Here is a 27,827-nt window from a genome sequence, read left to right as displayed (position 1 = left end):
AAAGTAGTCAAAAATATAAATAGTAGAGTACAGATAAAAATAACAGGTGTAGTGAAATGCTTACTTATGAGCCCCTAACCAGCAGTGCAGTTAAAAAAAACAGAAAAATATATAAATATATATATATATAAATAGTACTTAAGTATTTTTACACCACTATGTTTGTGTAGTCTGAATAAATTAATATGAAAATATGTAAAAATCATTATTTGAATATGTCAGTAACCAGTATAAAAAAAGTGATAATGCATGGTTTGCCTGCCCTCGACAACACCCGTGCCAAATATATCCTCCAAACACCGGCTTCTCTGGCATTATCACTTAACTGCATGTTCAGTAGCCAAACGTTGTCGAATAGAGCCTATACATGACTCCTTGTTCTACGGCGGTTTTCTTCTACATAACATCGTTGTCTGAACGTTACAAATGAAACATGGTCCTGCTGAACACGACTGTGGGATGTATTCATTAACTCTTGCAACAGAAACTGTTGTGTTTAAGTTCCAAACAGAGCGAAAACAAGCAGGGACCCACCTAAATTTGTCCAATAGAAACTTGTTTTTGTTGCAAAATGTTTTGCAACAGAATCAGAGTAATGAATAAACCCCTGTAGTGAAATTCATACTAAAACAATCATTCGATTTCAATAACATTTATAAAAAATTTAATTAAAATACAATTTAAAAAAAAGGTAAACTGACCAAATCATGTTTCTTCCCACACACATTTATTGGTTCAGCACAGGTTTCAGTGCTGTACATCTAAAAAGTACATTGCAATTATTACATTATTCCAAATGATCTTATTTTCAGTCATAAGATTGCCAACAATTTCAAAAGAGAAAGCCTTGGGAATGGGTGGGGAAGGATATAAGCGGCATATCCTATAGGAGCAGGTACCTACACTGCAGTTTCCCCATTTAGAGGGGTCCAGCAGCATACAGGGTAGCAAAAGTAAACTTATAGTAAAATGCATGCCTATGCCTATTCATAGGTTGTGGAATGCTCAAAGTTGCAGATAAAAATGTAAATGTTTAGAATCAGCTCGCTTGGACATAGAAGAGGAGAGTTGGTCTGTCTTGTGCAATCTATTTTGTGCTGTGAAATATTAATGTTTAGCCCTGAATGCCACTGATGAAGCAGAAACAGACTGACATTGCAGGTACCAAACATTTGATCCCACTGACAAAACAGTAGCCATGTGCCACAAGTCACCAGGAAATGGGATGGAAAGACATGTCACACACAGTAGTACTAGACATGTAAACGACACACAGAAGTAGCATCCAAGGCTAGGGGGGCAGAGGAGAAAAAGGTATTTAGTCTCTGCCATGGCTCTTGAAGGAGATGGAAACAGTCTTCCAACTACTGATACAGTGGTTCTACAGAGAATTGTACGACCAGAGACAGAGCACATTGGAAAATAAAATAACCAGTACAACCTTACGTGTTTAGTGTAAATAACTATTTACTTTTAAAGTGCAAATATTCTTCTATAACATCTAAATATATACTATTTTTTAGCGAGACTAGGAAGTATGGTAACGCAGGACTAAATATTTTCAAATAAATTAGGCTTCATCACATTCGTAATCTCAATGATCCATTGTTAAACAGGGAAACAGACACAATAAGCCAGTGGAATGATGACTGATTTGACAGTGTAGTCAGTTGTCCCCATAGAAGTGGCTTGGTCAATATTAATCTATACTAATGTATTAGTTACTTTATAATCCACATTTGTTAGACTTTCTATGCACAGTAGGGTTGAATACGAACACATTCTTAGTAGCTATGTTTATTGGACTGCAAGTACAGTGTGTGTGAGCTCCTTTGAGATCTGTGGTATTACTAACCTCCTCCAACCCATATCCCTTTACCCCTACTCTGTGCCACATGGAGTAGAATGAAGCTTCCCAGAAACACTGATCTAAGGTCAGTTTTACATGCTTCCTCCGGAAGGTTAGGAATAGATTGGAGGCTAATATAAAATCTGATCCTAGATCTGTAAATAAGCACAACTTCCTACTCCACGATGCACAAAGTGCTCCCTCTATTTTTTGGCTTTGCCCTGGGCTGCCACGGCCTCCATAGCCTTCCTGACAGTTTCCTCATCCCCCAGGAACTGCATGGGCTTGACAGGCTTCAGGTTCTTGTCCAGCTCATACAGGATGGGGATGCCTGTGGGCAGGTTCAGCTCCATGATGGCTTCCTCAGACATACCTGCAGGGGGCAGCACATAGGGTTATGGTTAATCAGTGACAACAACATAAATTAAACAATCACAACAAAGAAAGTGTAAACAAAAAAAAAAAATAGGGAGCACACAGATGGACACTCACATTTCATATGTGCAGATTAGAATGTGTAGGAAGTAAAACGATACTACCACAGACCAGTACTTCCTAGAAACCAAGCAGAATAAATTCCAGTCCTGGGGAGAAACTGTGTGCAGGCTTTCGTTTCAGCCCAGCATAAGCACACCTGATCCGACTAATTCTGTTCATGAACAGTTGATGATTTCAAAACAGGTGTATCAGTGAAAGGCTGTAACAAAAGCCTGCACATCCTGTGGCTCTCCAGAGATCACGGTTCTAGGCAGTTCTTACTACTTACCCTCGAGATGCTTGACAATGCCCCTGAGGCTATTGCCATGGGCAGCGATGAGAATCCTCTTGCCCTGTTTGATCTGGGGCACAATCTCGTCGTTCCAGTAGGGCAGTGCCCGGGCGATGGTGTCCTTCAGGCTCTCACAGGATGGAAGCTGCTCTTCCGACAGGTCTCCATAACGACGGTCCTAAATAAAAGATGGAGATATTTAGTATGTCAACAAACAGACAAAGGCCTAACAGCAACCTGGGCCTAAACCCTCACACCACCATATTGCTTTCAGTCAATCAATTGCATTTATAAAGCCCCTTTTCACCCAATTCTGATATTTTGCCCAATTATTGGCAAAAGAACTGATGGGTCAAAAGACCAATTACTAAGACATCAGAATTGCACCCCAAATCTCAGGGGGTACAAATAACTTGATGGCTGGAAGTTGGAGTCATAACCATTATGCTTAAATGTGTTCATTTTTCTGCATCTCTTGAGCTGTCTGTATTCTACTGAATGGGGTTTTATTTATTTTTTACTAAATATGCTTCTGTTCAAATCTGGTTAAGAGATTGAAAGGAATGAGAGTTTTATTCAGTACATTTAGTAATTTCTTGCTTTTCTAAAGTCTACCAACACTTTACATTTCAGTAATTTTGCAGATGCTCTTATCCAGAGTGACTTACAGTAGTGAGTGCATACAGTTTCATACTGGTCCCCTGTGGGAAATCAAACCCACAACCTTTGCGTTGCGAGTGCCATCTCTACCAACTGAGCTGGACAACCTTGCCAGCAGGCATGCCAGCTAAGATAGACAAGCTAGCTACTAACTCAAGTTGATTGACAGCCTGAAATGGCTAGTTATACAATTGCTAGGTGGCTAGAGGTATCATCCCCGTTTCCAATTGGCTCATTCGTCCCCCCCTCCTCTTCCCTGTAACTATTCCCCAGGTCATTGCTGTAAATGAGAATGTGTTCTCCTACTACTTACCTGGTAAATTAAGGGTACAATAAAAATAAAGAATGAAACAAATGGAACAATTTGGGGGAAGGAAGACACCAACTGTCCAGTGCTTTTGGTTCTACATTGAACAAGTCAGACAAATTCATTGCATATTTCCATACGTTTAGCATAAAGACCAGTAGGCCCATGCCTCTGCTAGTCCTACTTGGTGATTTTTAAACACGACCCGACAGTGCAAATGACGCTGTCACCAATTGATTCTGATCTCAGCTGAACTATCACACTCCTCTGCAATAGATTAACTCAGAGTTGAAACACCAAAAGACCTTGTGATATACAGGAGCACCATGAATACAAAATAGATATATACACACATACACACATTTCTTTTTGTTAAAGGCCCAGCGCAGTCAAACATTATTTTTTATATACACTCAGTGGCCAGTTTATTGCCCAGTTCACAAAATTGGTTTGCTCCTATAGACAGTAAGTCACGTGGCCATCACTTGCTATATGAAGGCATTGAAGCAGTCAGTTAATGTTCGATTTAATGTTAGAATGGGCAAAACGAATTACCTTGAGCATGGTATCATTGTCGGTGCCAGTCGTGCCGGTTCCAGTATCTCAGAAAAGGCCGGCCTCCTGGGTTTTTCCACACACAAGTGTCTAGGGATACCGAGAATGGTGCGACAATCAAAAAAACAAGTCAGCAGCAGTCCTGTTGGTGAAATCAAGAGCTGTTGAGAGGTCGAAGGAGAATGGCAAGAATTGTGCAAGCTAACAAGAGGCCACAAACAAGCAAATAATGGCGCTGTACAACAGTGGTGTTCAAAACGGCATCTTGGACCGCCTAATTCGTCATCCTTGTCACAGATGGGCTATTGCAGCAGACAACCAAACCGAGTTCCACTCCGATCAGCTAAAAACAAGAAGCGGCTCCAGTGGGTACGCGATCACCAACACTGGAAAATTAAGGAGTGGAAAAATGCTGCCTGGTCTGACAAATCCCGGTTCTTGTTGCGTCATGCTGATGGCAGTCAGGATTTGGCGTAAGAAGCATGAGTCCATGGCCTCATCCTGCCTGGTGTCAACGGTACAGGCTGGTGGCGGGGGTGTGGGGAATGTTTTCCTTGACACCACTTGAGTAACTTGTCCATGCCCCAAAGAATTCAGGCTGTTCTGAAGGCAAAGATACCTAATAAACTGGCCACTGAGTGCATATTTCCACACTATGAGATTGGAATAATACTGTGAATATGGTGATAATGCCCTTTTAGTGTAAGATCGGTTTGAAAAGACGACCTTTAATTTCAGCTCGTTTTGGTGGGATGGAGTTTTGGCCTGTCTGGTGACATCACCATGTGGTAAATTAATTAAGAACAATAAGAAAGAGTTCCAAACCTCTGACAATAACAGCTAGTTTTCCCCTCCCCACTCAGACCAAAATTCTTGCTTGAATAATTGCTCCTGCTAAGAAGCAATTATTTATTGTTAACCATTGATGAATACAATCACAGTAAGGTACTTAATTGTGACCCAGAAGTGATTTGATTTTGAGATAAAAGCGGGTGCATTGGGCCTTTAAAATATGCATGTACGTACAGTGCACTTAGAAAGTATTCAGTACCCTTGACTTTTTCCACCTTGTTACATTACAGCCATATTCTACAATGGATACAATACATTCTTTCCTCAATCTACACACAATGACATGAAGAGGCGTTTAGAAATGTAAAAAAAAATAAAACAGAAATACCTAATTTACATAAGTATTCAGACCCTTTGCTATGAGACTCGAAATTGCGCTCAGGTGCATCCTGTTTCAAATTATCATCCTTGAGCTCTTTCTACAACTTGGAGTCCACCTGTGGTAAATTCAATTGATTGTGCCTTTCCAAATCATGTCCAATCTAGTTTGAGGTCCCACAGTTGACAGTGGATGTCAGTACAAAAACCAAGCCAAGTCATGAGGTCGAAGGAATTGTCTGTAGAGCCCCGAGAAAAGGATTGTGTCGAGGCACAGATCTTGTGAAGAGTGCCAAAAAATGTCTGCGGAATTGAAGATCCCCAAGAACAGAGTCCTCAAATATTCTTAAATGTAAGAAGTTTGGAACCACAAAGACTCTTCCTAGAGCTAACCGCCCTGACAAACTGAGCAATCGGGGGAGAAGGGCCTTGGTCAGAGGTGACAAAGAACCCGAGGGTCATTCTAACAGAGCTCCACTGTGGAGATGGGAGAATCTTCCAGAACGACAAACATCTCTGCAACACTCCACTAAATCAGGCATTTATGGTAGAGTGACCAGACGGAAGCCACTCTTCAAATCCAATTTATTGGTCACATACACATGGTTAGCAAATGTTAATGCGAGTGTAGCGAAATGCTTGTGCTTCTAGTTCCGACCATGCAGTAATATCTAACAATTTCACAACAAAGGAATGAATAAGAATATGTACATATACATTTATGGATGAGCGATGGACAAACGGCATAGGCAAGATGCAGTAGATAGAGTACAGTATATACATATACTTTCCTGACACCACACTCCGAGGGCCCTCGCCTCCTCCCTGTAGGCCGTCTCGTCGTTGTTGGTAATCAAGCCTACCACTGTAGTGTCGTCTGCAAACTTGATGATTGAGTTGGAGGCGTGCATGGCCACGCAGTCATGGGTGAACAGGGAGTACAGGACCCAGTTGCACAGGGCGGGGGTCGAGACCCAGGGTCTCCAGCTTAATGACGAGTTTGGAGGGTACTATGGTGTTAAATGTTGAGCTGTTGTCGATGAACAGCATTCTCACATAGGTATTCCTCTTGTCCAGATGGGTTAGGGCAGTGTGATTGCAATTGCGTTGTCTATGGACCTAGTGGGGCGGTAAGCAAATTGGAGTGGGTCTAGGGTGTCAGGTAGGGTGGAGGTGATATGATCCTTGACTAGTCTCAAAGCACTTCATGATGACGGAAGTGAGTGCTACGGGGCGATAGACGTTTAGCTCAGTTACCTTAGCTTTCTTGGGAACAGGAACAATGGTGGCCCTCTTGAAGCATGTGGGAACAGCAGCCTGGGATAGGGATTGATTGAATATGTCCGTAAACACACCAGCCAGCTGGTCTGCGCATGCTTGGAGGACGCGGCTAGGGATGCAGTCTGGGCCGGCAATCTTGCAAGGGTTAAAACATTTAAATGTTTTACTCACGTTGGGTGCGGTGAAGGAGAGCCCGCAGGTTTTGGTAGCAGGCCGTGTCGGTGGCACTGTATTGTCCTCAAAGTGAGCAAAGAAGTTGTTTAGTTTGTCTTGCTCCCAGACATTGGGGTCCCCGACGAGGCTGGTTTTATTTTTGTAGTCCTTGATTGACTGTAGACCCTGCCACATACCTCTCGTGTCTGAACCATTGAATTGCAACTCTTTGTCTCTATACTGACGTTTAGCTTGTTTGATTGCTTTGGAGGGAATAGCTACACTGTTTGTGTTCGGTTATGTTTCCGTTCGCCTTGCCCTGATTAAAAGCAGTGGTTCGCGCTTTCAGTTTTGCACGAATGCTGCCATCAATCCACGGTTTCTGGTTGGGGAAGGTTTTAATATTCACCGTGGGTACATCGCCGATGCACTTGCTAATTAACTTGCTCACCGAATCAGCGTATACATCAATGTTGTTGTTTGACGCTATCCAGGAAAATATCCCAGTCCACGTAATCGAAGAAATCTTGAAGCGTGGAATCAGATTGGACGGACCAGCATTGAATAGACCTGAGCACGGGCGTTTCCGGTTTTAGTTTCTGTCTATAGGCTGGGAGCAATCATAAGGCATACACCCCCGCCCTTCTTCTTACCAGAGAGATGTTTGTTTCTGTCGGCGCGATGCGTGAAGAAACCAGGTGGCTGTACTGAATTGCGAGTGAGACATATTTCCGTGAAACAAAGAATGTTACAATCTATGATGTCTCTCTGGAAGGCAACCCTTGCTCAGATTTCATCTACCTTGTTGTCAAGAGACTGGACATTGGCAAGTAGTATACTCGGTACCGGTGGGCGATGTGCCCATTTACGGAGCCTGGCCAGAAGACCGCTCCGCCTGCCCCTTCTGCGGCGCTGTTGTTTTGGGTCGCATGCTGGGATCCAATCCATTGTCCTGGGTGGTGGGCCAAACAGAGGATCCGCTTCGGGAAAGTCATATTCCTGGTCATAATGTTGGTAAGTTGACGTTGCTCTTATATCCAATAGTTCCTCCCGGCTGTATGTAATAAGACTTAAGATTTCCCGGGGTAACAGTGTAAGAAATAACACATTAAATACTACAGTTTCCTAAGAACGCGAAGCGAGGCAGCCATCTCTGTCGGCGCCAGCAAAAGTACATGACAGGAGTTTGCCAAAAAGCAAATAAAGCGCTCCCCTCAGCAGAACACACAATCCATAAGTCTCTGGTACTACCACTCTCACAGAACATTGGGTTGCCATGACGGATGCCTTGGCATCTACGTAATCAGACAACCCATATTCTAATCATCTCTCCTGTTAAGGGGTCGGTGCATCAATGAACTGGGCAAAACACATGGTGATACTTTGAGACGTGCTTTACTGTAGCCCTCAGAAACATACTAGCACAGGGAGAAACCCAATCGTCTATAACATTTATCTGTCAAGACTTCCACTATAGGCTCTTCCCAATGTGAGTGAGCTGGCTTAAAGAAATATTTATATTCTGTTGTCTGATGTTATATATCAGGAAAATTCTTATCCATAATAGTGAGTGTATGTGAATGCATGTCTGTGTGTCCCTCACCTTGCTGATGATAGTGTAGAAGTCATGGTCTGGGTCCATGGAGGGAGGAGGGATATCGAAGCTCCGCCTCCAGATCTTCACCTGAGCCTCTCCATGCTTGGCAGCAGTCTCTGACTTGTTTAACCCCGTCAGGCCACCGTAGTGGCGTTCGTTGAGGCGCCAGGTCCGGTGGACAGGAAGCCACATCTGGTCAATGCTGTCCAGACACAGCCAAAGAGTGCGGATGGCCCTCTTCAGAACTGAGGTGTAGCATACGTCAAACTCATAGCCAGCATCTGAGGAAGAGAAAGGTTGTGATCGTGTTTGATTCATGATGATTTGTGGGTGGGTGGATGGACAGATGGATCAACAGAGTAAGACTAGGAAATCAACAAATAGTCAAGTTCTGGGTTGGGACAAAAGCTTATGCTAGGTCTACAGGACCAGGAGTGGATATGATGGAGAGTACAACACCTGGACACTGCTGTAGACTTTTTTTTACATAATTCAAGCAAGCAATGTCATCATCCATCACTCCAGTGTTCATTTGCTAAATTGTAATTACTTTGCTTCTATGGCCTATTTATTGCCTTACTTCCTCATGCCATTTGCACACTGTATATAGACTTTATATTGTGTTATTGACCGTACGCTTGTTTATTCCATGTGTAACTGTTGTTGTTTGTGTCGCACTGCTTCGCTTTATCTTGGCCAGGTCGCAGTTGTAAATGAGAACTTGTTCTCAACTAGCTTACCTCGTTAAATATAGGTGAAATAAAAAAAACACATTTAAAAAAACGTCGCTGGTTAAATTCATCAGCTGACATAGCTTGGGTTACTAGTTCTTCGGTTTGGGCCAAATATGACTTTAGTCAGAAACACCACATAATTCCCTAACCAACACCATAAGGCTTGATTTTATTACTTGTACGAAGCAGCAAGTCTAGAACTGCAGGTTCACATCCTTCGGAAAAGCTCTGACGTCAAAAGCGGTGGAGTCGGGATCTCCGTTGCTCATTTGTCCACAGTGAAAGGGGGCTGAACTAATAGGCCACCAGAGGGCATTCTATTAATATCCCGAGCGAACCGGGTTAGCGTTGATTGCATTCGATTTGGAACCGGCTGCGTCCGGGCGTGAGCCAGGTGACCCCGTTTAGGCCACCAGCACGTTGAGTAATGAGTAGGATTCTGTGTTTTCACATGCAAAAGTGATTGCATTTGATACAAAAGCTTATCTGCCTTCCCAGTGAATCATGCTGTCTTGTTGACAACATGAACGAGATCCGAAGATTGCTGTTCGATTTGAGACAGACGCTCCTTCCTCACCGCTTTTGACCATTCACGTAGTAGGCCATAGCCGGGTGCACTTAATGGACACCTTATTAGAACCGGGCATGGTCAAAGTGGAAATGAGGGCGTGATTGACAACCGGGAGACCACCAAAACACACCTCCATCCTATGTCAAATCGATGGAGTTGTCACGTAACGTTGCTGGTATTGGTAAAAAGTAGTTTCACATCTACATGTTTGATTGTAAATCATCAATAATAGTTGAGATCCCTTCAAGCGGCAAAAAATGTCAAATGTGCAGGCACTCAGCCTTTGAAATTGCTGTAGTCGCGGCTGCCACAGGACTTTCGATAAACAGAGAATGGAAATGTACAATCAGTCAATTGCATTAGTGAGGACACATTTGATGTGTTGTGTCTGGTATAGTATCCTACAATGTAAGTAACTAGCTGATCAAATAAAATAGAACTAGAATCCACCTTTCAGGGCCTGTCCTCCTCTCCTCGCCTCCTGTTCTCCAGTCTCGCTCAGATCGGCGTCGAACCAGCCACAAAATCGGTTCTCCTGGTTCCAGTTGCTCTCGCCGTGGCGGATCAACACCAGCTTGTAGGCGGCCATAGTGATAGAAGTATCTTAATTTGAACAAGCTCCGTATATAAGGAGGAAACGCCGCTGTTCAAGTTGAAAAGAAGCAATAGAAATGGCAGGACCCAGCTAGCTACGTTTGACGCTAGAGGATATGAGTGATGCGATTGGATGTTTTCTCACTCTGTGTTTCACACCAATCCAATGGGATCCCGCTGCAGTAGACCTACTTCCTGAATATTTCTCGACCAATGAAATAAAGGTAGGCGGGCACAAGGTCCCATGACCTTCATAGGGAGCAGGTATTTTATAGCTGTTTTGTAGTTTGATACCTACAATGTGTCTACTACCACATTTCAGTAGCATCAAAAACAACCACTGAATTTGGACTGAAAATGATGAAGGATTGTAAATGTTATGAAAGAATACTTAACTACCAGCACCCCAATCTCGCCTGATTTGTCACATTCCTTTGATCAATTGGGTGGATCATTCAGAATACGGATAATTCAGAGTCATCGCGACAGTTTAAAAAATCATCACTGCATTCTCAACCATCTTTGATGTCAAATAGGCTGATACATTTTTTTCATTTATAATTCCGTTTTACACTGAACAAAATTATAAACGCAACATGCAACAATTTCAAAGACTTTACTGAGATCATACAAGGAAAACAGCCAGTTGAAATAAACAAATTAGGCCCTAATCTATGGATTTCACATGACATGGAATACCGATATGCATCTGTTGATCACAGATACCTTTAAAAAAAGGTAGTGATGTGGATCAGAAAACCAGTCAGTAACTGGTGTGACCACCTTTTGCCTCATGTAGTGCGACACATCCCCTTCGCATAGATTTGATCAGGCTGTTGATTGTGGCTTGTAGAATGTTTGTCCCACTCATTTTCAAAGGCTGTGCGAAGTTGCTGGATATTGGCGGGAACTGGAACATGTGGTCGTAGACTTCAATCCAGAGCATCCCAAACATGCTTAATGGGTGACATGTCTGGTGAGTATGTAAGCCATGGAAGAACTGGTAATCTTCAGCTTCCAGGAATTGTGTACAGGTCCTTGCAAGATGGGGCCATGCATTATCATGCTGAAACATACGATTATGGTGGCGGATGAATGGCATGACAATGGGCCTAAGGATCTCGTCACGGTATCTCTGTGCATTCAAATTGCCATTGATAAAATCATTGGGTTGTGCAAAGCAACAGTTTCATCAGCTGTACGGGTAGCTGGTCTCAAACGATCCAGCAGATGAAGAAGCCAGATGTGGAGGTCCTGGCGTGGTTACACGTGATCTGCGGTTGTGAGGCCAGTTGGACGTACTGCCAAATTCTAAAACAACGTTGGAGGCGCCTTATGGTATAGAAAGGAACATTAAATTATCTGGCAACAGCTATGGTGGACATTCCTGCAGTCAGAATGACAATTGCACACTCCATCAAAACTTGAGACATCTGTAGCATTTGGTTGTGTGACAAAACTGCACATTTTAGAGTGGGCTTTTATAGTCCCCAGCACAAGGTGCACCTGTGTAATGATCATGCTGTTTAATCAGATTCTTGATATGTCACACCTGTCAGGTGGATGGATTATCTTGTCAAAGGAGAAATGTTCATGAACAGGGATGTAAACAAATGTGTTCACAAAAGTTGCAAAAAATTATCTTTTTGTGTGTATGGAAAATTTTGGGGATCTTGTATGCTAAAATTCAAAAACTCAGTTTTTGTTTTGTTATTATGGGGTATTGTGTGTAGATTGATGAGGGGAAAAAAACAATGTAATCCATTTTAAAATAAGGCTGTAACGTAAGAAAATGTGAAAAAAGTCAAGGGGTCTAAATACTTTTTGAATGCACTGGGTTTCTAACTCCATTGAGAAATGGTAATCAGAATCAGAGATTATGCAACAGATCTGCTTTGCTAACACTGATTGAAAAGTGTTCAGAGACTCCGCCTATAACATCGACGAGCTAACATCCTCCATCATCGGCTTCATAAGGAAATGCATCTGCGACGTTGTCCCCACAGTGAAGGTTAGCTGCTTTCCCAGTCAAAAGCCCTGGATTAACACAGAGGTTGGTGCTAAAATAAAGGACAGTGCTACCACATGCAGGGCTATCGCAGACAACCCTGAGGCTACGGCTGAGGAAAGGAAAAAGCACAAGATGTCCTGTTACGACCTCTGCAGAGTCATCAAATGAGCCAAAGGACAATATAGGAATAAGGTGGGCTCTGACGCCCGCCGCTTGTGGCACGGGCTATAGTCCATTACGGATTATAAAGGAATACCCAGCCATGATCTGCCCAACGATCTCTTCCAGATGAACTCAATGCATTTTATGTATGCTTCGGCAATAACGACGTGCGCGAGGGCCCCCACCCACCCTGGGAACTGGGTGATCGCGCTCTCCGAGGCCGACATGAAGTCAACATTCGCAAGGCCACAGGACCTGAATATATTCCAGGACAGATTCTCAGAGCATGCACAGGTCAACTGTCAGGCATATTCAATGTCATTTCCATCCTCTCCTTGTCCCAGCCTATAATCCCCATGTCTTAAAATTACTACTTTTATTCCTGTTCCCAAGAACTCTAAGGCTTCATTTTTTTTTTTTTTTTTTTTTTTTTTTTTTTTTTTTACCTTTATTTAGCCAGGCAAGTCAGTTAAGAACAAATTCTTATTTTCAATGACGGCCTGGGAACAGTGGGTTAACTGCCTGTTCAGGGGCAGAACGACAGATTTGTACCTTGTCAGCTCGGGGGTTTGAACTCGCAACCTTCCGGTTACTAGTCCAACGCTCTAACCACTAGGCTACCCTGCCGCCCCCTGCCGCCCCTCATGCCACAACTACTACCACACTGTAGCACTCACATACATACTACTTTACTCATCTCATATGTATATACTGTATTCTATTCTACTGTATTTTAGTCACTCTAACATTCTAACATTGCTCAATCTAATATTTATATATTTCTTAATTCCATTTTTTTCCTTTTAGATTTGTGTGTATTGTTGTGAATTGTTAGACACTACCGCACAGTTGAAGTTAAGAACACAAGCATTTCGCTACACCCGCAATACCATCTGCTAAATATGTGTATGCGACCAATAACATTTGATTTGATCTGTAATCATGTAATCGTGAAGTGCTTTGAAAGGTTGGTAATGGCACACATCAACTCCACCATCCCAGACACCCTAGACCCACTCCAATTTGCATACCGTCCCAACAGATCCATAGATGACGCAATCTGCTGTATCTTCCACCCTCATTCCTACAGAACACATGATTGGGTAGGGATCACTAACCCCTGTAGATTCTTCCTAAACCTCCCAATTACATCTGCCTGCCAATGAACTCGAGATCAGAGGAAGAGCCAGAGCAGATCCATTCCCATTAACTGGGTCAATGCATCTGCTAATCCTACAGCTATTGCATGCAGTAATCATATGCCTATGAACCAGAGTTATACTGTTAGCACTGAGGTGTTGTGCCCTAGCAAGAAGTCCACTGTGTGTAGTTCATCCTGCACTAACAGAAATAACCTGAGCATGTCTACCTCTGCGAAGCTTCCCAGTAAAGCAAGAAAAACATTCAAGCATCCCAGAAAAGTGTTAAAAATTGCCCATGTTAACATATGTAGCTTAAGAAACAAGGTTCATGAAATCAATAATTTGCTAGTAACATTCATATTCTGACAATCTCTGAAACCTACTTAGATAATACGTTTGATGATACAGTGGTAGCAATACATGGTTATAATAAAATACGGAAATGCCAGGTGGAGGTATGGCTGTTTATATTCAGAACCACATTCCTGTAAAGCTTAGAGAGGATCTCATGTTAAATACTGTTGAAGTAATATGGCTTCAGGTTCATCTGTCTCACCTAAAGCCCATTCTGGTGGGAAGCTGCTATAGACCACCAAGTGCTAACTGTCAGTATCAGGATAATATGTGTGAAATGCTTGATAATGTATGTGATATCAATAGAGATGTATATTTTCTGGGCAATTTAAATATTGACTGATTTTCATCAGGCTTCCCACTCAAGATAAAGCTTCAAGCTGTAACTACTGCCTGCAAACTGGTTCAGGTTATCAGTCAACCTACCAGGGTAGTTACAAACAGCACAGGAATGAAATCATCAACATGTATTGATCACATCTTTATTAATGCTGCAGAAATTTGTTTGAAAGCAGTATCCAAATCCATTGGATGTAGTGATCACAATATAGTAGCCATATCTAGGAAAACCATGTTCTATAGGCTGGGCATAATATAGTGTATATGAGGTCATACAATAAGTTTCGCAGCGATTCCTATGTTGTTGATGTAAAGAATATTTGTTGGTCCGTGGTCTGTAATGAGGAGCAACCGGACACTGCACTTGACACATTTATGAAATTGTTTATCCCAATTACTAATAAGCATGCACCCATTAAGAAAATGGCTGTAAAACTGTTAAATCCCTATGGATTGATGAGGAATTTAAAAATGGTATGGTTAAGAGGGTGAGGAAAAATAAATGGCAAATAGGTCTGGCTGTACAACAGATTGGCAAATGTACTGCAAATTGAGAAATCATGTGACTAAACTGAAAAAAAAGAAGAAGAAAATACACTATGAAACAAAGACAATTGACAAAAGAATGACAGTAAAAAGCTTTTGAGCACCTTAAATTAACTTTTGGGCAAAAAGGCAAACTCCACTCCATCATTCATTGAATGACATCTCCAATCTAAAATCAAATCTAGAGTCGGCTTTCTATTCCGCAACAAAGCCTCCTTCACTCACGCCGCCAAACTTACCCTAGTAAAACTGACTATCCTACCGATCCTCGACTTAGGCGATGTCATCTACAAAATACAGTGCCTTGCGAAAGTATTCGGCCCCCTTGAACTTTGCGACCTTTTGCCACATTTCAGGCTTCAAACATAAAGATATAAAACTGTATTTTTTTGTGAAGAATCAACAACAAGTGGGACACAATCATGAAGTGGAACGACATTTATTGGATATTTCAAACTTTTTTAACAAATCAAAAACTGAAAAATTGGGCGTGCAAAATTATTCAGCCCCTTTACTTTCAGTGCAGCAAACTCTCTCCAGAAGTTCAGTGAGGATCTCTGAATGATCCAATGTTGACCTAAATGACTAATGATGATAAATACAATCCACCTGTGTGTAATCAAGTCTCCGTATAAATGCACCTGCACTGTGATAGTCTCAGAGGTCCGTTAAAAGCGCAGAGAGCATCATGAAGAACAAGGAACACACCAGGCAGGCCCGAGATACTGTTGTGAAGAAGTTTAAAGCCGGATTTGGATACAAAAAGATTTCCCAAGCTTTAAACATCCCAAGGAGCACTGTGCAAGCGATAATATTGAAATGGAAGGAGTATCAGACCACTGCAAATCTACCAAGACCTGGCCATCCCTCTAAACTTTCAGCTCATACAAGGAGAAGACTGATCAGAGATGCAGCCAAGAGGCCCATGATCACTCTGGATGAACTGCAGAGATCTACAGCTGAGGTGGGAGACTCTGTCCATAGGACAACAATCAGTCGTATATTGCACAAATCTGGCCTTTATGGAAGAGTGGCAAGAAGAAAGCCATGTCTTAAAGATATCCATAAAAAGTGTTGTTTAAAGTTTGCCACAAGCCACCTGGGAGACACACCAAACATGTGGAAGAAGGTGCTCTGGTCAGATGAAACCAAAATTGAACTTTTTGGCAACAATGCAAGACGTTATGTTTGGCGTAAAAGCAACACAGCTCCTCACCCTGAACCTACCATCCCCACTGTCAAACATGGTGGTGGCAGCATCATGGTTTGGGCCTGCTTTTCTTCAGCAGGGACAGGGAAGATGGTTAAAATTGATGGGAAGATGGATGGAGCCAAATACAGGACCATTCTGGAAGAAAACCTGATGGAGTCTGCAAAAGACCTGAGACTGGGATGGAGATTTGTCTTCCAACAATACAATGATCCAAAACATAAAGCAAAATCTACAATGGAATGGTTCAAAAATAAACATATCCAGGTGTTAGAATGGCCAAGTCAAAGTCCAGACCTGAATCCAATCGAGAATCTGTGGAAAGAACTGAAAACTGCTGTTCACAAATGCTCTCCATCCAACCTCACTGAGCTCGAGCTGTTTTGCAAGGAGGAATGGGAAAACATTTCAGTCTCTCGATGTGCAAAAATGATAGAGACATACCCCAAGCGACTTACAGCTGTAATCGCAGCAAAGTATTAACTTAAGGGGGCTGAATAATTTTGCACGCCCAATTTTTCAGTTTTTGATTTGTTAAAAAAGTTTGAAATATCCAATAAATGTCGTTCCACTTCATGATTGTGTCCCACTTGTTGTTGATTCTTCACAAAAAAATACAGTTTTATATCTTTATGTTTGAAGCCTGAAATGTGGCAAAAGGTCGCAAAGTTCAAGGGGGCCGAATACTTTCGCAATGCACTGTATATATTCCATTGAGGTCCACCGTTGTCTTTCAGTGCTAACAAGTGGTTACTCCTCTGATATCCAGCCAAACTACACTGATTGGATATCGGTCTCATTCAATTTAACTAAGACATTTAAATTGCTTAACTTTTTCAAATTGACATTTTAAATCATTTCCAAATTGATTGGTTTCTACAAATGAGACCATTTAAACTCTTCCACATTAACCTTGATACAGCTACTCTCTCAGGTTCATTAAAGTGTAAATCCCAAATAGCCTATATAGGTTTGATTTATCTTTAATTTTGATTAATCAGTCAAATTTGTTTTTGCAAAGCTTATTTGGGACTACCCAGTACTGAAGGATGTACCGCCTTCACGGAAATCCCATGTGGCTTTGGCGTTAGGGATAAGTGAACCTAGTGGTGAATGTACCAACATTTGCTCTACTGGTTGGTTACACTTATGATAATCCAGACAATCTCAATTGATTGGACATCATCGTCTCATTCAATTTAATAAGTTAAATTGTCGAACATACATTTTCAGGTTCTTCCAATTAAAGGAGACATTTTAAACTTTCCCATATTAACTTAGATGAACCAACTTCTTAGGTTAATTAAAGTTCAGTTGCCTATACAGGTATGATTAATCATTATCATTGATTAATCAAGTCAATTTGCTTTTGCAAATTCATTCACCTCCAACTCCCACATTACTGATACAGTACTGATGATTTATTAACATCTATAAATAGATTAAAATTGTCTTTGCAGCTTCCAACGAATTCCCAACCCAAACTTTAGAGAAAAAAATGAACATTTTTCAAATAATGTGCAAGCTATCAGAGGGGGTGGTCCCCACTCCTCCGTTAATTAGTGAACCTCCACCCATAAAAGGATTGATTTCTGACCTCAGCAGTGATACCAACCCTGACTATGCCATTAGCGGAAAAACAGCAGAAATTGCGAACGCCCTCCAAAATCAACCATTGAATGCAGGCTTTGCAACGGTTCTATCCACTTCAGCCCTTATGTATCGCCATCAAAGATTGGCATCGGTACAATACCGCAATGCACAACTGAAGCACGTGCAAGACATGGCTGACATGAAGGGACAGGTGGAGAGAACCAAGCAACTATTGACAAAAGCAGGAAATTAAAACATTCTGCTCGCCAAGGAACTGCGTTTGAAATCGGAACAATTAAAAGTAATTGAAAATACTCATGACGATGAACGAGCACAAACTCTTCAACAAAATCATTGTCTACAGGAACAACTAGATTTAGCCAAAACTAAATACGATGTAGTCCACTGCAAACTAGATCAATCTGTGGAGTTATCTACAAACAGGAGCGCGCAATTTGATAACATGCAGGCAGTTTTGCTCTACTCCAAATGCTGCAGACCAAAGACGATCAGTTAATGAACACAATGACTAAGTTGGATGACAAATCAACAGAACTCATTGATGTCGCTGACCAAATGAATGATGAGAGAACGCAGGTGATGAGGATGGAAATATGGATTTCTAAGCAAGCAGAGGAAATCTCATCACTGAATCTCACGCTCTGTACTCAAGACCTCTTTCTGCAAACCATGACAGATAAGTTTGAGACCGAAAGGAGCAAGTGCAACACTCACGTGTGCAGAATTAGTATTCTAAGCTCTCAAGTTTACTCTACAATGCAGCAGAATACCACCCTTAGGTACAATCTGGTGGAATTCCAGAAATGTTACACGCTACAGCGTGACTACTCAACCAAGCAACCGGAGCCCGGTACTCAAAGGAGTGAAGAGATGGAAGGTTTCAGACTTTGCCTCCATCATGTGTCCCTCAGTCTTCTCCACTCAGTACTATTACTGAGTAATATGGCACCTCTTCGCCAACAAAGCCAAAACTCGGCCTCTCCTCTTGGCCTTTTGCCCCAATTTCCCCATAAGATGAAGCCAACCCTCTCTGCCCACTTGCCTTGACAAATTCGTCAAAGATTTCCTCACCTTTGAGTGGAACATAGAGGACGCATTGGATGGCTACCCGAACACTACAGGTTCTGACAGGGTTTACCTATGGAAGCGAACGTCCAATAAACACGTAACAGCAACACGTGCTAAACGACCACGGTAAACTTGCCACAGCTTTGAAATTAGAATTCAGTGGTTCTGCGAAACACAATAGCTCACTGGCAAACACTGTCAAACAAGCTTGGAATGAACACGCACAAGCTTACTATCATAGGCTTCGTTCAACTTACTCACTACTCACTGAAACAGAAATGGAAGAGCTGTTACCATTCAAACAAATGTTTCTGTCGAACATGTATCCCACCTTCATTACCTACTTGGGCCCTTACAGCCCATGTTGGCTTGCCTATCTTACAACTCAGAGAGCTTGCAAGCACAGCTTTTGAGGCATCAACAGCTTGCAACGCCTAGAGCCCTGACCAGGAGCACTCAAGTTTGACCAGGAGCACTCACTCCAGTTAGAGGGTGCATTATCAGGTATTGGAGCGTTGAGAGATGACGCACAAGAACGGTTTCTACCACAAAACCATGAATCCAATAACCACCGCAGTCGAAATAACTGTAAAGTACTTCGCCATCGAAACAACTACCGTTACAATCGACCTGTTCGCTACGTTCCTGCACCCAACCCACAAAAAGTGTTAGAGCACAAGGGTAACAAAGGGTTGAAGGACGATCAAAACGTAGACCAATGTTCTCTGGAAGTTCCACTAGGTGAAGAACCTAAGCGAGAACAATTTGAGTAAAGAGTAAAAGAAAAGTCACAAGAACTAGACAGGAAATTGCCGGACACCAGGTCGGCAGGAATTAACACCCTTAGCAAGGAAGTTAAAAATCTAATTTCTCCCGCTCTCACTCAAGACCCTATCCAGGGCCCGCTTGATCAAGAAACAAGCCCACCGACTTTGTCTATAGACTCTGATAGAAAGGTTGCGAAGAAAAAGGCCAAAAGCTTCATTAATGCCAAGCCCACTCAAAATCCGAAAAGTCGATCTGCTTTCACCTTGAACAGGAATGGCACTACCACTCCACCGTGGGGAATATGTCCACTAAACGCGACTCTAAATGGCCGTACCTGGAAACAGTCCTGGAGGACTGCTTAACTTACCATGCACTAATTGATTCGGGCGCGACAACATCACTCATCTCTCAAACATTTTTTGATGATCTCAAAAGGGCTTTGAAGCCAACTAAACGTTGGTTAAAAGTGGAACGATGTGACATTACACTTTGAGGTTTCACTCAGACTACTGCGCCTCTCACAGTGAGAGTCATGCTGAAACACTTCCAGGACGTAACGCTCGTTCACCCTGTGTATGTTACTAACCTCGAATCTGATTGAAAAACCAACCATGTATGGTCACAGGTCCCAGTGCCTTCTCCACTGACCACACTGTCCTCCCCTAACGCTAGCTGCAATGCAGTCTTCCACGAGGGGTATCTGTCGAAAGCACCCCGAGGGAAAAATACATTTTGAAACCTCTTGGTGCAGAATCCTATCCAAGGACATATTACGATATCTCGACACATTCCATCAGAAAACCCGATTGACCATTCTTTTCATGATTTTGAGCCAGCTGTATCTGTGAATTACCAACTTCCCTCCTCGTTGAAGTCGTGCAATACTGTAATTGAGATGAACTTCTCTTGCCCTTCGGACACTTCCGCAAGCACTGCGGCCATCTCAGCAAGAAGAACATTGATGAGCAGAGTGTACTCTGCTTCTGAGGATACATCTCCGCTTTGTGGGGACTGTCACCCCTTACAATGACACTAATGGCGTCAGTCCAAGGTAAACCACTAGAGGGGGACTACAACAGGGATCACCAACCGGACATCCACTGCCCATCCTTGTGTTGGATTGCTCCGCTTTCAGAGAGCCTACCAATGTCAACCACCAGAGTGGGGACCGCAACAATGATCCCCAACCAGGACATCACGTGGTCATAATTGTTTTGTTAGTTTGCAACCTGCAGGATAATCACAAGATTCAACCCACCAGAGGGGGACTGTCATGATGTGCCCTGGGGTAAGGATCATAGCAGCCCCCCCCCCCGCTCTCTCTCCACAGTTTTATGACTTTACGACAGGTCATAAATACCTGGTAGAAACTGCCATGCAGTATTGAGAGAGTCTAAGAGAACAAATAACATCTCTTGGCCAAACTCCAAATCCCCAAAATGGGAGAATTAAACAATATCTCTACTTTTGAATGTGGAAATGGTCAATGGACACTTAGGGGACAGTTATGATGAGTGTGTTTCATTTGGTGATCTCATGAAGGACAGGAAACACACATAACGGTATCTCTTAAAGTGTACAGGTTTACATCTAAATATTGTGAAACATATGTGATTAAACATGAAACTATTTGTGAAAAGATGTAATGTGATGTTAACCTTCTAAATGAGGGTTTGGGATTTTCATATAAAGTTAACCATTTCAATGGCCACGCAATGGACATTACGGCATCATGGGACCGCCATTTTCTCTGAAGTGTATAAAACCCACTCGTGACGCAATTCACACCAGACCACGCAAACCACGGTGTAAACTAAGGTTGCAAACGGTTGAATTTCTAAGACTAGAAAACATGCAGATGAAGCTACGTGTGAAATGGTTTAAAACTACAAGACCAGAAGACAATACCATGTGGACCATCTGAGACTATCGATCACTACAGAATAAGTGAGAAATTCTAGATGACGAATTACTAGTCTGCTGCTAGAAATGACGTAAACCTTGGACAAAAATACTGACAACCGCCGAAAACACCTATCTAAGAACATTCCTGAATGGTGCTCTGAAGTATCCATCCTAACCACCTACAACTTTTATCTTCTAGAGAAACGCAACCAGAGACTTTTCTGTCTACTCTCTCCAGCAGATGGACCAGCGACCACAGAGAGAGACAGCAAGACATACACTCGTAAATATGTAAATTGCATTTTATTTTTGAATGAGCAATCGTTCATGTGAAGTATTAGCAATTTCTATGAGTGTAGTTACCCATTTTATTCTCCCGCTCTTTCTCAGTTGCCACCCCTTTCCTTTGTCTACCAAGCCGTCATATCAGCTTAGCCCACTAGGGACTTTTCTATCATGTTATCAATGCATTGTGTTAGTAACCAATATCTACTGTTTGTTTGTTATGTATTTCTGTGATTGACTAAGTTAGTTAGTAAATAAATAATTAAGGCAATTTGTATTTCGCTGATTCATAATTTATGCTAGGGTTCGTGCAGATAACCAATAATTTTACGTTTGGAATGAGACTAACAGAAGGTAAAGATTAATAATCATTAATAGAAGACTGTACTCGATAAGATATGAAAATATCTGAAGAGTCAATTCGGGTAATAGAGACTCTATAAACATTTTTTTCATGGTGCCCTGACTTCCTAGTTAATTAAAGTTTACGTTATTAGTTTAATTGGTAATAATAATTACACCAAGAGAATTGATTTGAAAAAATAACGGTCTTCATATTTGACTATAGTCCAGACACAACAGTACATATCCCAACCAGAAGCCTTGGATTATAGGAAACATCTGAATCGAGGTAAAGGCTAGAGCTGCCGCTTTCAAGTCTAGGACCAAAAGGCTTCTTAACTGCTTCTACCCCCAAGCCATAAGACTGCTGAACATTTAATAAAATGGCCACCAGACTATTACATTGACCCCCCCTCCATTTGTTTTGTACACTGCTACTACTCGCCGTTTATTATCTATGCATAGTCACCTCACCCCTACCTACATGTACAAATTACCTCAACTAACCGGTACCCCATGTATATAGCCTCATTATTGTGTTACTTTTTATTATTTTATTTTATTTTTTACTTTAGTTTATTTGTTGAATATTTTCTTAACTCTTCTTGTTGCTTAAGGGCTTGTAAGTAAGCATTTCACGGTAAGGTCTACACTTGTTGTTTTTGGGGCATGTGACAAATAGAGTTTGATTTGATGTGTGTGTGGCTACAGTGGGGCAAAAAAGTATTTAGTCAGCCACCAATTGTGCAAGTACTCCCACTTAAAAAGATGAGAGAGGCCTGTAATTTTCATCATAGGTACACTTCAACTATGACAGACAAAATGAGAAAGAAAATCCAGAAAATCACATTGTAGGATTTTTAATGAATTTATTTGCAAATTATGGTGGAAAATAAGTATTTGGTCAATAACAAAAGTTTATCTCAATACTTTGTTATATACCCTTTGTTGGCAATGACAGAGGTCAAACGTTTTCTGTAAGTCTTCACAAGGTTTTCACACACTGTTGCTGGTATTTTGGCCCATTCCTCCATGCAGATCTCCTCTAGAGCAGTGATGTTTTGGGGCTGTTGCTGGGCAACACAGACTTTCAACTCCCTCCAAAGATTTTCTATGGGGTTGAGATCTGGAGACTGGCTAGGCCACTCCAGGACCTTGAAATGCTTCTTACGAAGCCACTCGTTCGTTGCCCGGGCCCGGGTGTGTTTGGGATCATTGTTATGCTGAAAGACCCAGCCACGTTTCATCTTCAATGCCCTTGCTGATGGAAGGAGGTTTTCACTCAAAATCTCACGTTACTTGGCCCCATTCATTCTTTCCTTTACACGGATCAGTCGTCCTGGTCCCTTTGTAGAAAAACAGCCCCAAAGCATGATGTTTCCACCCCCATGCTTCACAGTAGGTATGGTGTTATTTGGATGCAACTCAGCATTCTTTGTCCTCCAAACACGACGAGTTGAGTTTTTACCAAAAAGTTATATTTTGGTTTCATCTGACCATATGACATTCTCCCAATCTTCTTCTGGATCATCCAAATGCTCTCTAGAAAACTTCAGACGGGCCTGGACATGTACTGGCTTAAGCAGGGGGACACGTCTGGCACTGCAGGATTTGAGTCCCTGGCGGCGTAGTGTGTTACTGATGGTAGGCTTTGTTACTTTGGTCCCAGCTCTCTGCAGGTCATTCACCTGTGGTTCTGGGATTTTTGCTCACCGTTCTTGTGATCATTTTGACCCCACGGGGTGAGATCTTGCGTGGAGCCCCAGATCGAGAGAGATTATCAGTCGTCTTGTATATCTTCCATTTCCTAATAATTGCTCCCACAGTTGATTTCTTCAAACCAAGCTGCTTACCTATTGCAGATTCAGTCTTCCCAGCCTGGTGCAGGTCTACAATTTTGTTTCTGGTGTCCTTTGACAGCTCTTTGGTCTTGGCCATAGTGGAGTTTGGAGTGTGACTGTTTGAGGTTGTGGACAGGTGTCTTTTATACTGATAACAAGTTCAAACAGGTGCCATTAATACAGGTAACGAGTGGAGGACAGGGGAGCCTCTCAAAGAAGAAGTTACAGGTCTGTGAGAGCCAGAAATCTTGCTTGTTTGTAGGTGACTAAATACTTATTTTCCACCATAATTTGCAAATAAATTCAAAAAAATCCTACAATGTGATTTTCTGGATTTTTCCCCCTCATTTTGTCTGTCATAGTTGAAGTGTACATATGATGAAAATTACAGGCCTCTCTCATCTTTTTAAGTGGGAGAACTTGCACAATTGGTGGTTGACTAAATACTTTTTTGCCCCACTGTATGTTTGTATTGCTTCACAGTCCCCGCTGTTACATAAGGTGTGTTTTTATAATTTTTTAAAAATCAAATTTTACTGCTTGCATGAGTTTACTTGATGTGGAATAGAGTTCCATGTAGTCGTGGCCCTATGTGGTACTGTGCGCCTCCCATTGTCTGTTCTGGAGGACTTTTGAGACCTCTGGTGGCATGTCTTGTGGGTATGCATCTGTTTCCAAGCTGTGTACCAGTAGTTCAAACAAACAGCTCAGTGCATTCAACATGTCAATACCTTTCACAAATATAAGTAATGATGAAGTCAATCTCTCCTCCACTTTGAGCCAGGAGAGATTGGCATGCATATTATTCATGTTCTATTCTTTGTGCATCCAAGGGCCAGCCGTGCTGCCCTGTTCTGAGCCAATTGCAATTTTCCAGTTTGTGGCACCTGATCACACAACTGAACAGTAGTCCAGTTGCGACAAAACTAGGGCCTGTAGGATTTGCCTTGTTGATAGTGCTGTTAAGAATGTAGAGCAACACTTTATTATGGACAGACCTCCCCATCCTAGCTACTGTTGTATCAATACGTTTTGACCATGACAGTTTATAATCCAGGGTTACTCCAAGCAGTTTAGTTTTCTCAACTTGCTCAATTAACACATTATTTATTACAAGATTTTGTTGATATTTGGGGTTTAGTGAATGATATGTCCCAAATACAATGCTTTTCGTTATTTTTTAATATTTAGGATTAACTGATTCCTTGCCACCTGTTCTGAAACTATTTGTTAAGTGTTGCAGTCATTTCAGTCACTGTGGTAGTTGAAGTGTATCCTGTTTAGTCATCCGCACACATAGACACTCTGGCTTTACTTAAAGCTTGTGGCATGTCGTTAGTAAAGTTTGAAAAAAGTAAGGGGCCTAGACAGCTGCCCTGGGGAATTCCTGATTGTTGGAGAGGATTCCATTAAAGAACCCCCTCTGTGTTATGTTAACCTCTTGGAACTCCCCATACCGGATCCGGTATCAGGAATACAGACTCAAGCTCATTACCATAACGCAACGTTAACTATTCATGAAAATCGCAAATGAAATGAAATAAATATGCCATCTCGCAAGCTTAGCCTTTTGTAAACAAAACTGTCATCTCAGATTTTCAAAATATGCTTCTCAACCATAGGAAAACAATAATTTGTGTAACAGTAGCTAGCAAACAAAGGATTTAGCGTTAGCATTAGCGTTAGCATCCAGCACGCAACATTTCAACAAAAACATAAAAGCCTTCAAATAAAATCATTTACCTTTGAAGAACTTCTGATGTTTTCAATGAGGATACTCTCAGTTGGATAGCAGATGCTCAGTTTTTCCAAAAAGATTCTTTGTGTATTAGAAATAGCTCCGTTTTATACATCACATTTGGCTACTAAAAAAAAAACGAAAATTCAGTCCTCAAAACGCGAACTTTTTTCCAAATTAACTCCATAATATCGACTGAAAACATGGCAAACGCTGTTTAGAATCAATCATCAAGGTGTTTTTCACATATCTCTTCATTGATACATCGTTCTTGGACACATGCTTTCTCCCCTGAATCAAATGGTAAAGTGGAAGCAGCTGGCAATTGCGCACCGAATTCGACGCAGGACACCAGGCGGACACTTGGAAAATGTAGTCTCTTATGGTCAATCTTCCAATGATATGCCTACAAATACGTCACAATGCTGCTAAGACCTTGGGCGAACGACAGAAAGTGTAGGCTCATTCCTTGCGCAATCACAGCCATATAAGGAGACAATGGAAAACAGAGCTTCAGAAATTCTGCTAATTCCTGGGTGATGCATCATCTTGGTTTCGCCTGTAGAATGAGTTCTGGGGCACTTACAGACAAAATCTTTGCAGATTCTGAAACTTCAGAGTGTTTTCTTTCCAAAACGGTCAAGAATATGCATAGTCGAGCATCTTTTCGTGACAAAATATCGCGCTTAAAACGGGAACGTTTTTTATCCAAAAATGAAATAGCGCCCCCAGAGATCCAACAGGTTAAACAGATAACTCTTTATCCACAGTATAGCAGGGGGGTGTAAAGCCATAACACATACGTTTTTACAGCAACAGACTATGATCGCTAATGTCAAAAGCCGCACTGAAGTCTAACAGCCCCCACAATCTTTTTATCATCAGTTTCTCTCAGCAAATCATCAATCATTTGTGTAAGTGATGTGGTTGTTGAATGTCCTTCCCTATAAGCATGCTGAAAGTCTGTTGTCAATTTGTTTCCTGTAAAATAGCATTGTATCTGGTCAAACACATTTTTTTCAAAAGTTTACAAAGGGTCGGTAACAGGCTGATTGGTCGGCTATTTGAGCCAGTAAAGGGGGCTTTACTATCCTTAGGTAGGGGAATAACTTTAGCTTCCCAACAGGCCTAAGGGCACACACTTTCTAGTGGACTTAAATGGAATATGTGGCAAATAGGAATGGCAATATCGTCCACTATTATCCTCAGTAATTTTCCATCCAAGTTGTCAGACCCAGGTGGCTTGTTATTGTTGATAGGCAACAATATTTTTTCACCTCTTCCACACTTACTTTATGGAATTCAAAATTACAATGCTTGTCTTTCATAATTTGTTCAGAAATACTTAGATGTGTAGTGTCAGCATTTGTTGCTAAATTTGCTAATCTTGCCAATGAAAAAACAATGAAAGTAGTTGGCAATATCAGTTGGTTTTGTGATGAATGAGCCATCGTATTTTTTATTTATTTTTTATTTCACCTTTATTTAACCAGGTAGGCTAGTTGAGAACAAGTTCTCATTTACAACTGTGACCTGGCCAAGATAAAGCATAGCAGTGTGAACAGACAACAACACAAAGTTATACATGGAGTAAACAATAAACAAGTCAATAACACAGTAGAAAAAAAAGAGTCTATATACATTGTGTGCAAAAGGCATGAGGAGGTAGGGAATAATTACAATTTAGCAGATTAACAGTGATAAATTATGAAATGGTCATGTGCAGGTAGAGATACTGGTGTGCAAAAGAGCAGAAAAGTAAATAAATAAAAACAGTATGGGGATGAGGTAGGTAAATTGGGTGGGCTATTTAACGATGGACTATGTACAGCTGCAGCGATCGGTTAGCTGCTCAGATAGCAGATGTTTAAAGTTGGTGAGGGAGATAAAAGTCTCCAACTTCAGCGATTTTTGCAATTCGTTCCAGTCACAGGCAGCAGAGAACTGGAAGGAAAGGGGGCCAAATGAGGTGTTGGCTTTAGGGATGGTCAGTGAGATACACCTGCTGGAGTTCGTGCTACAGGTGGGTGTTGCCATCGTGACCAGTGAACTGAGATAAGGCAGAGCTTTACCTAGCATGAACTTGTAGATGACCTGGAGCCAGTGGGTCTGGCGACGAATATGTAGCGAGGACCAGCCGACTATAGCATACAGGTCGCAGTGGTGGGTGGTATAAGGTGCTTTAGTAACAAAACGGATGGCACTGTGATAAACTGCATCCAGTTTGCTGAGTAGAGTATTGGAAGCTACAGTGCATTGCGA

At 41.8% G+C, this 27,827-nt stretch overlaps 1 protein-coding gene across 1 annotated transcript; it reads right to left on the bottom strand.

Annotated features, from left to right (window-relative positions):
- Positions 1 to 710: 710 nt before the first annotated feature.
- On the bottom strand, positions 711 to 10,426 carry LOC139381639 (phosphoglycerate mutase 1-like). The gene is made up of 4 exons (XM_071125313.1): positions 10,097 to 10,426; positions 8,348 to 8,622; positions 2,616 to 2,796; positions 711 to 2,222 (listed from the first exon to the last, which is right to left on the bottom strand). Exons 1-4 carry the CDS (start codon positions 10,233 to 10,235, stop codon positions 2,053 to 2,055), a joined length of 765 nt encoding a protein of 254 aa, XP_070981414.1. The 5' UTR covers positions 10,236 to 10,426; the 3' UTR covers positions 711 to 2,052.
- Positions 10,427 to 27,827: the final 17,401 nt, after the last annotated feature.

This window comes from Oncorhynchus clarkii, chromosome 23, assembly GCF_045791955.1.
Source record: "Oncorhynchus clarkii lewisi isolate Uvic-CL-2024 chromosome 23, UVic_Ocla_1.0, whole genome shotgun sequence".
Classification (NCBI taxonomy): domain Eukaryota; kingdom Metazoa; phylum Chordata; class Actinopteri; order Salmoniformes; family Salmonidae; genus Oncorhynchus; species Oncorhynchus clarkii.
The sequence above is the reverse complement of the archived record's forward strand: the minus strand, read 5'-3'. Positions and strand labels throughout refer to the sequence as shown.